Source organism: Lathyrus oleraceus, chromosome 4 (genome assembly GCF_024323335.1).
Source record: "Lathyrus oleraceus cultivar Zhongwan6 chromosome 4, CAAS_Psat_ZW6_1.0, whole genome shotgun sequence".
Classification (NCBI taxonomy): domain Eukaryota; kingdom Viridiplantae; phylum Streptophyta; class Magnoliopsida; order Fabales; family Fabaceae; genus Lathyrus; species Lathyrus oleraceus.
Window position 1 is genome coordinate 146,979,564 of NC_066582.1, and position 10,738 is coordinate 146,990,301.

The window sequence follows — 10,738 nt, forward strand, 5'->3', positions numbered from 1 at the left end:
GACAGTCATAAATGGTCTAAATGGTGAGATAACCTTGCTGACCTCTAAGCTAGATCAAATGACAAAATCCATCAGAATGCTGAATAAAGGAACTGACACTTTGGAAGAGATTCTAAAGGTGGGACAGAAATCAGGAACCATGTCTGGTTTAGGCTTTATTAAGGAATCCTCAACTGAACTCAAAAGCTTAAAGGCTGAAGTTCAGAAAATCAAACAGAAGTCACAACCAATGTTACAACATTAGGGAAACAGGAGGATTAACCATCAAAAGAAGAAATTTCAAAGATGGAGATGTCACTACTGTGGTAGATTTGGTCACATAAAACCCTTCTGTTACAGGTTGCATGGTTATCCTAACCAGACCCCTCAAGTCAGACCTAAGCAGAAGGCATCTAAGCATAATGCCCCCATCAAGAAACAGCAATGGGTTGCTAGATTAGCTCATACATCTCTAATGGCATCTACCAAAGAAGACTGGTATTTTGATAGTGGTTGCTCAAGACATATGACTGGGATGGAGAACTTATTGGTAGATAGACAACCTCATACTACCAGTTATGTGACCTTTGGTGATGGAGCTAAAGGAAGAATCAAAGGTGTTGGTAAGCTGAACAGTCCTGGAGTTCCAGAACTGAATAATGTGCTGTTAGTAAAAGGACTAACTGCTAATCTCATAAGCATAAGCCAACTATGTGATCAAGGCTTCAATGTACAGTTCACTAAGGAAGAGTGTGTTGTGAAGAATGGAGAAGATAAGGAAGTTATGAGAGGAGCCAGATCCAATGATAACTGCTATCTATGGGAACCTGAAGTCTCAAACTACTCCTCAATGTACTTCTTAGCCAAGGAAGAAAAGAAAGTGAAACTGTGGCATAGAACACTTGGACATCTACATTTAAGAGGAATGAAGAAGATCATATCCAAGGAAGCAGGTAGAGGAATCCCAAAGCTGCCTATGGATGAAAGAAAAGTTTGTGGAGAATGTCAGGTGGGCAAGCTAACCAAGATGTCACATCCTAAGCTTGGACATCCTAAAACATCCAAAACTCTGGAACTTTTGCACATGGACTTAATGGGACCTATGCCGATTGAAAGTCATGATTTGTCCTCATCTATTATTCCTCATCAAAATGGTGTAGGTGAAAGGAAGAAACAAAAGTGTGTATCACTATCCACTGCAGAAGATGAGTACATAGCATCTGGTAGCAGCTGTTACCAACTGGTGTGGATGAAACAGATGCAGACTGAGTACAATGTCACTCAGAATGTCATGACATTGGATGCTACTTAGTTTGAAAATTTAAGGGGCAAAGTGGGAACATGTCTTTCTGAGGAATTATAGCAACTAATGATGTTAGGAATTTACTGTTTAATATTTCAGATTATTAAACAATTGAAAGTGTGCTCTGATTGGTCAACAGATACTAGTTATTTCACTTGCAACAAGTGTTATGAGATGTTGGTAAAGGAATTTATTGTTAATTTGTGTGAAGAATGTGTTGTGGCAAAAGATGTGGTGCTGATGGTTGGATGCTGGCAGTCCTCATTGATGCCTGTTTGTAATTTTTTGGGCTCTTAATGAGTTCCTTGGAGTTGTTCATTATCTCAGCTATCATAGCTGTGTATGATGATGGTTTGCACTGCTTAACTATTATGTTTTAACATGTTTAATGTTATAACATCTGTCCTAACATTCTCTGATAGACTAATTGACATTTATTTTGTCTAATTTGTCACCTTTGGTCAATTTTGACTAAAAGGGGGGGGGGGGGGAAGGGTTGATAAGTGTTGATGTGGAATGTGGAAGCAGTTGTGTATGTAGCTGAACTGAAGGACAACTATTGTTGAAGGAAGTGCACATGTGTTAAAACAAGAATGATGTTCTATTTACATATGTCAAAGAGGATGTCTGATATGGTGCACAGGTGTTAATGTTGAAGCAAATGTCAGACTGACATTCTGGTTGGTACAGGTGCTGGAGTTACAGTATGTCAAAGAGGATGTCTGATATGATGCACATGCGTTGATGTTGAAGCAGATGTCAGAATAACATTCTGGCTAGTACAGGTGCTGGAGTTACTAGTATCTGATGTATGCACAGATTTAGGAGGAGAAGGAGTACCCGTGTGCATTTGTGTGTCTTACTAGTTGCATCCTTAACTAGTAATTCTATTTTTGTTGCACAGATTTAGGGGGAGGAGAAGTAACCTTGTGCATGTGTGTATTACTAGTAACTATAAAGCTAGTAATTTTGTTGCTTCTGCTGTTGTTTAAACTACTGTTATGTTGTTTAACTGCTGATAGTTTACCTTGTGAACAAAAAGGAAAGATATACGTTTTGGCCAAAATTTGCCAAAGGGGGAGCAATTTTGGTAAAACAAAGAGTGTTCACAAGATGTTATGTGTGATGTCTTAACATAAGATATCCTATGTACCTGCTGGAGTTCAAAAACATGTTCATGTAGTATTTGTTTCAGAATGTCATACACAAGGTCATGGTATCTGATATGATATGTACTTGCTGGAGTTCAAGAACATGTTCATGCAGAAGTGTTTCAAGAAGTCATACACAAAGTCATGGCATCTGATATGATTGTACCTGTTGGAAGTTATAAAAGGAATTATGGAATTATGCAGGAATTTTCCAGGATGTCAGACCCGATGTCATGACACCCTGTACACAGAACATTTAGTGTGAATGTCTGGTGTTTTGTGATTGCACACTTAATGACAATCTGTGTTTGATTGAAGATCTGATTTGTGGCTGAAATTCGTCACTCTAAAGCTGTGAAGCAAGAATGTGTGTCTGCTTGATCAAAGATGTGAAGCAAGATCAAGTGGGTGTAGTCTTGATCAAAGATGTAAAGCAAGATCAAGAGTGTGTATTCTTGATTGAAACTGTGAAGTAAAATCAAGTGTGTGTTTCTGAAATTTTCTTGTAATTTTATTTTTGGTCTGTAATATTAAGTGTTGCTTTGGCAACATTTTTGACAAAAAGGGGCAGTAACAAATGTACCCCAGGACAACAGATGTGTTTGAACAACTTTATTTGAAGTTGAAGGTCCTCTACCAGAGGTTATGCTGTTGTTTGAAGTTTTTAACTTCTATGTGTGCTGAGTGTGTTGCTGTTCAACTTCTATGTGTGCTGAGTGTATTAGCTAATTTAATTCTCTGCGTGGATGTGTGTTTTCCGATGTTGTGAACTCTGTTATGATGCCAAGTTGTTTTAGCACTAAATTTGCCAAAGGGGGAGTTTGTAGATGTTTTTGATTGGCTGCATTTTGTGTTAAAACACTTACTGTACTCTTATGTCTGGACTGATGTCATGACATGCTTGAGTAGTATGCTGCAAGATTATCTAATACAGGATTTACTGAATGTCAAACTGAATGTTATGACATTCATTCCTGACAGCAGATACTGAACTATAGGCTAGTTGGTTTTTCTGTTATAATTCAGTATTTATTTCAGGCTGTGTTTCAGGAGAATAACAGACCTAGCACATGGCCTATTGTCTGGATGTCAAACTGAATGTTATGACATTCATTCCTGACAGCAGATACTGAACTATAGGCTAGTTGGGTTTTCTGTTATAGTTCAGTATTCATTTCAGGCTGTTTTTCAGGAGAATAACAGACCTAGCGCATAGCCTATTGTCTAGATGTCAAACTGAATGTTATGACATTCATCCCTGACAGCAGATACTGAATTATAGGCCAATTAGTTTTTCTGGTATAGTTCAGTATTTATTACAGGCTGCTGTTTCAGGAAACCAACAACTGAGCTAGAATTAAAGCTGTCTAGCATATGGCCTATGTTCTGGACGTCAAACTGAATGTTATGACATTCATTCCTGACAGCATATGCTAAAGTGTAGGCTAGTTAGTTTTTCTGTTTCAGTATTTATCTCAGGCTGTTTTTTAGGAATCTAACAGCTGTGCTAAAATCCAGGAAACTAACAGAAGAGCTAAATTCAAGAGCCCTAACAAATAGCCTATTTTTTAGCACCCTAATATGTGGAAATTAGGTTAACTTGCTTAACCTTAAATTTAGGAAATTCAAGTACAAGGCCCAAGTGCTGCATTATAAAAGGTTGGCAATCCTACTTTCAGCAACTCAGGGATTTCGAAGTGTGAAGCATTAAATACATCATTGTATTTCATAGCTGTAGTTTTTATTGTGTCTTGTATTAGATTTTACTTGTGAGCCAAGCAATTATCACCTAGATGATTGCATTGGACTAGGGTGTTCATTGAGTTGTAATTGTTGTGTCACTCTAAGCTTTTAAGCGTGAGTGTTGTGTTTCTTGATTAAAGTTATTAAGCACAATCAAGAGTTGTTTGAAGTATAACTTCGCCATTGACTTTAAACTTATTAAAGGTTGTAATCACTGCTGTGATTGAGGGGGAGTGAGTAGGAACTCTGGTCTTAGTTTAGATTGAAATTGCATTGGGTAGGTCTTAAGTGATAGGATTAAACAGTTGGTTTAAGTCCTGAATTAATACTGCTTGGCTTGGTAGCCCCCAGACGTAGGTGTGTTTGTCACCGAACTGGGTAAACAATTGTCTGTGTCTTTTACTGCATTTTTCATTTACCTTCTGCATCATTCTTGTCTGCGCAGAATTGGATGTCATAACATCCAGTGTGACATCGATAATCTGTTTCTAGAATTTCACTTCATAGAAAAGGATTTTCCCTACCAAGACTTTACTTGTTGCAGGGTAGGGACATCGTTTCCCATGAGTAATATGTCATCTACATATAATACCAGGAAAATGATCATGCTCCCACTAACCTTCTTGTAGACACAAGGCTCATCTTCGTTCTTAATGAATCCATATTGTTTTACTGTTTCATCAAAACGAAGATTCCAGCTTCTGGAGGCTTGCTTCAATCCATAGATTGATCTCTGTAACTTACATATCTTTTGGGCTTCTTCTGGTATGTCAAATCCTTCAAGTTGTGTCATGTACACATCCTCAAGAAGATTTCCATTAAGGAAAGCAGTTTTGACATCCATCTGCCATATTTCATAATCATGATATGCAGCGATAACAAGTAAAATCCGAACAGATTTAAGCATTGCAACTGGTGAAAAGGTTTCATCATAGTCAACCCCATGAATTTGTTTATATCCTTTTGCAACCAGTCTCGCCTTATAGGTATGTACCTTACCATCCATGTCAGTCTTCTTTTTGAAGACCCACTTGCATCCTATAGGGTTAACTCCTACAGGAGGCTCTACCAAGGTCCAAACCTGATTTGTGTACATGGAATCCATTTCAGATTTCATGGCTTCTTGCCACTTTTCAGACTCGGGACCAGTTATGGCCTCTTGGGAGGTCACAGGCTCATCTTGATCCATGAGTAATACATCACCTTGATCAATTATGAGATATCCATATCTCTCAGGTAGGTGACGTATCCTGCTTGACCTACGCTGGTCTTGTTCTACTTGAGCAGGTTGGTCTTCCGTAACTACTTGTGTTTCCTGCTCTAATTCCTCCATAGGTGTATCAATGCTTTGTGATTCTTGAATTTCTTCAAGCTCTACTTTCCTTCCATTGATTCCTTTGGAAATAAAATCCTTTTCTAGGAAAACTCCAGTTCGAGCGACAAACACTTTGCCCTCAGAAGGATTGTAGAAGTAATACCCTCTTGTTTCTTTAGGATACCCCACAAATAAGCATTTGTCAGATTTGGGCTCAAGCTTAGTTGAAATTTGTCGTTTCACATAAACTTCGCAACCCCAAATCTTCTTGTAAGACATATGTGGTTCTTACCACTCCATATCTCATATGGTGTCTTCTCAACCTTTTTGGATGGAACACGGTTAAGTGTGTAAGCTGCTGTCAAAAGTGCATGTCCCCAAAAGGAGTTTGGAAGATCAGCGTGACTCATCATGGATCGGACCATGTATAAGGGTTCGATTTCTTCTCTCAGATACACCATTCCATTGGGGTGTTCAGGGAGGAGTAAGTTGGGATAGGATCCCACACTCTTTCAGATGGTCATCAAACTCTAGGCTTAAATACTCACCACCTCGATCTGATCGAAGAGTTTTAATATTCTTACCTAGTTAGTTTTGTACTTCATTCTTGAATTCCTTGAACTTTTCAAAGGACTCTGATTTGTGTTTCATTAAATACACATAACCATATCTACTGAAAGCATCAGTAAATATGATGAAGTACTGAAAACCTCCTCTGGCTGGTATGTTCAGTGGTCCACATACATCAGTATGTATGAGGGCCAAAAGATAATTAGCTCTTTCACCTTTCCCTGTGAATGGAGACTTTTTCCTCTTTCCAATTAAACAAGATCTGCATGTCTCATATGATTCATAATCAAAAGAGTCCAAGAGTCCATCTTTATGGAGTTTGGAGATGCGTTTCTCATTTATGTGGCCTAATCGACAATGCCAAAGGTAAGTTGGATTTAACTCATTGGGTTTCATCCTTTTAGTATTAATGTTATAAATAGGCATTTCAAGATCAAGGACATATAGTCCATTGTTCATTTGTGCAGTAGCATAGAATATATCATTCAAATAAATTGAACAACAATTGTTCTTTATTATAAATGAAAAAACAAACTTGTCCAAATAAGAAACGGAAATAATATTCCTGCTAATTGCAGGTACATAATAACAGTTCTGTAACTGAATTATTAAACCACTAGGTAAAGTCAATACATAAGTTCCTACGGCTAAAGCAGCAACCTTTGCTCCATTGCCAACTCGTAGGTCAACTTCACCTTTTGCCAAATCTCTACTCCTTTTTAGCCCCTTTACATTGGTACAAATGTGAGAACCGCATCCAACATCTAATACCCATGATGCAGAAGTATATAAATTAATTTCAATAACAAAAATACCTGAAGTTGAAGTCTCTACTCCATTCTTCTTATCTTCCAGGTACTTTGGGCAATTTCTCTTCCAGTGTCCGGTCTTACCCCAACGGAAGTAGGTGCCTTCCTTTGCTATGCCTCCACTAGGCTTCAAAGCAGCAACAATGGGTTTGGGTTTGGCAACTTCCTTGCCTTTCCCTTTATCACCCTGCTTGGTGGGTCTTTTGTTCAGTCTCTTTCCATTTCCGATCATCAGAATGGACTTCCCTTTTGACTTCAGATTCTGCTCAATAGTTCTTAACATGGCTAGCAGTTCAGGAAGAGATTTGTCCATATCATTCATATTGAAATTTAGGACAAATTGACTGAATCTATCTGGCACCGATTGCAAGATCAAATCAGTCGCAAGTTCCTTTCCGAGGGGAAAACCCAACCTCTCAAGGTTTTCCACATACCCAATCATCTTGAGCACATTGGGACCTAAAGGGGCTCCCTCAGCTAACTTGCCTTGAAAAAGGGCTTTTAAAACTTCAAACCTTCCATGCCTTGCTTACTATTGATAGAGCATCTTCAGGTGTTCGATCATATCGAATACTGCCATGTTCTCATGTTGCTTTTGCAACTCCGAGTTCATGGTAGCTAGCATGAGACAAGCAGTTTCATTGGCATCATCGACATGCTTCTTATAAGCATCTCTTTCTGCCTTAGGTGCAGAACTAGGAGGTTCCTCTTCAGGAACAGGTTTCTCCAAGACATACAACTTTTTATCATGTTTGAGGACAATCCTCAGATTTCGGTGCCAATCCAGAAAATTTATCCCAGACAATTTTTCCTTGTCAAGGATTGATCGCAAAATGTTGTTAGAGGTGTTTGTTGTCATGGTAACCTACATGAAAATAATGAAAATATAAGTATCAATAACATATTTAATTAGGCCTTTAATTAAATATGCTCCCACTATTTTACTCAAAACAAATGACCCTCACCATTTGATTCGGAAAATCCTGTCGAAAGATTTTCTAGTGGGTCGAGATCCACATTTCACTTTGTTTTAAGTCCGCGTAGGAGGATTACACAAAACTAGGTGTATATATGGAGGTTACAGGGTTATACAAGTAATTACACTAATTAATTACATTTAATGAGAACAAATCAATTTCTGATTTGTTTCCCTTATTTTAGGAACAAACCCTTAATCTATGAATAAACTAATTCCTATTCACATCACCCCTCAAATTGATGTTGTTGGTCAATGAGCATCAATTTACTAACAAGAAACTGATGACGTGGACGCGGAACAGCCTTGGTAAGAATATCTGCAACCTACAATTGAGTACTGACATGAGGAAGTGATATTAGTCTGTCATCATATGCGTCACGGATCGAATGACAATCAACTTCGATATGTTTGGTGCGTTCATGAAAAACAGGATTCGCAACGATTTGGATGGCACTTGTATTATCCGCATAAAGTGAAGTTGGCTCTGTTTGAGGAAATCCAAGTTCATCCAAAAGACCACGAAGCCAAATTATTTCAGAACAGGCAGCAAACATGGCACGATACTCAGATTCAGTAGAAGATTTAGAGACTCTCGCTTGTTTCTTACTTTTCCATGATATCAATGAAGAGCCAAGAAACATGCACCAACCAGTGATAGATCGCCGAGTATCAGGACATCCTGCCCAATCGACATCACTATAAGCACTCAGTTTTGGAGCAATTCCAGTGGGAAAGAATAAACCACGATGAGAGCCTCCCTTCAGGTAGCGAATTATGCGACGAACTGCTGCCAAGTGAAGATGACGAGGAAAGTGCATGAATTGACTTAATTGTTGAACAGCAAAAGATATGTCAGGGCGAGTAATAGTCAGGTAATTAAGGCTACCCACGAATTGACGATACAATAAGGGATCAGGCAAGAGATCACCATCATCACGATGATATTTAACATTAACCTCAAGAGGAGTATCCACTGGATTAGCTGATTGTAGACCAGCCATAGAAATTAAATATGTGGCATACTTGTGTTGATGGAGGAATATGCCCTTGGATGTAGAATGAACCTCAAGACCAAGAAAGTAATGCAAATTACCAAGATCTTTCATATGAAATGATGCTTGTAACTGTTGTTTAAGGCTTTGAATCGAAGCATGATCAGAACCAGTAATAATCATATCATCAACATACAGAAGAAGTAGGACAATTCCAATAGAAGTTCTATGAATAAATAGAGAAGAATCATATTGACTCTGAGTAAAGAAGAACCCAAGTAGAGTTGAGCGGAATTTTTCATACCATGCTCTAGGTGCTTGTTTCAAACCATATAAGGAGCATTTGATCTTGCACACACCCTTAGATGACAAGAATAAACCTTGAGGAGGAGTCATATAAATATCTTCCGTCAGGTCACCATGAAGAAAAGCATTTTTCACATCCATTTGATGAAGAGACCACCCATTATAAGCAGCTATGGAGAGTATTGTACGAACATGTAAGACCCTAATTTTTACCCTAAGATCCCTCATGGCATCATATCATTACTCATTGCATTGCCTCAAGGATCATAGCATGTTTGGCTCCTTAACCCTAGGGGTGGGACTTGTGTGAGTGGTTTGAGACCACCAAACATGCTTGTATTGTATATTATTGCTTTTCTTATTTTGAGTATTAACCAAAAGCACAAAAATGTGTCACTAACTCTTCTTGTTTTGAAGCTCAAGTGATCATGTGCTCTAATGCTCCTAAGCTCAATGAAGTGGCTAGATGAAGATGAGAAAAGCATGAAAATGGTCCACAAATCTCCTAATTATCATATATGTCTCCCAAGTATCTCAATTTTCCAATTTGATCAAGATAACCCAAAGGGCATGAGGATTGTTTCCCAAGGAAACCCTAATTTCAAATGTGCTTTGATTGTGCCTTGCCCATGAAGCAACCTCAACCTATGATCAAATTTAATCAAGGTAAGTTCTTTCATTCACTATTTTATGCATATATGAGCCTATGTGAGGCCCCTCAATCATTCATTCATCAAGATTGGAAGTTTGGCCTTGAAAAGTTGACCAGTCAAGTCATCTGACTAAACTGAAGATCACTGAGATACAACTTTTTATGTGTTTGTCAAATGAAGATTACCCCAAGATAAAAAAGGTTCTTAAGAACCATATGAACAACGTTCATGTTCATAAAAAATCCATTTGAAACTTGGAAGGTCATCATTCATTTCAAAACATTATAGGTCATTTTGACTGGAACCCTAATTTTAGGTCAACTTCCCAAGGACCTAACTTCCTTAATTTTTATTATTTTGAGGTGAGACAAAATGAATTGGATATATTAATATGTCTACTTCAAATGTTATTTTAGACAAAATTTCATAATCCTAAAAGAAATACATGTGATAATACAAAACATTATAGGTCACCTTGGACCTAAGTCATTGAATTTGAAAAAGTTCCCAACTTCAAGTGCCCATAACTTTCTCATGAAAAATCCAAATGATGCAAAATTTGATTCTAAATTTATCGTCTTGAAAAAGTATACAACTTTGGTGTTGGAGGTTTTTCCATTTGAATCTTTCATCATTGAAACAGAGGGGCTTGAAGATGCTTGCTTTTGGTGAAAATTTTCAAAGGGTGACTTAGACATGTTTTATGCCCAAACTTTCACAGCCAGTTTTCACTAATTTCCAAATGCCAAATGAATTTTTTCCCAACATGACTTTTGTTCCTTATTACAAGGGATTTCCAACCATTACTCACATTACTTTTTTGGACTTTCCATGTGTGAGTTCCGAAGAGTTGTTTCTTTATGTCCATTTTGGCATTTCATGATATAACTTGATGTGCAAGCTTGTGTGGTTCATTATGCACATCCAATTCATTTCCA

General features: G+C 37.9%; 1 protein-coding gene across 1 annotated transcript; it reads right to left on the minus strand.

The window, feature by feature from the left end:
• Window positions 1-8,172: 8,172 nt before the first annotated feature.
• LOC127136445 (uncharacterized mitochondrial protein AtMg00810-like) lies at window positions 8,173-9,288 on the minus strand. Its single transcript, XM_051063000.1, has one exon. The coding sequence runs from the start codon at window positions 9,286-9,288 to the stop codon at window positions 8,173-8,175; it is 1,116 nt and encodes a 371-aa protein (XP_050918957.1).
• Window positions 9,289-10,738: the final 1,450 nt, after the last annotated feature.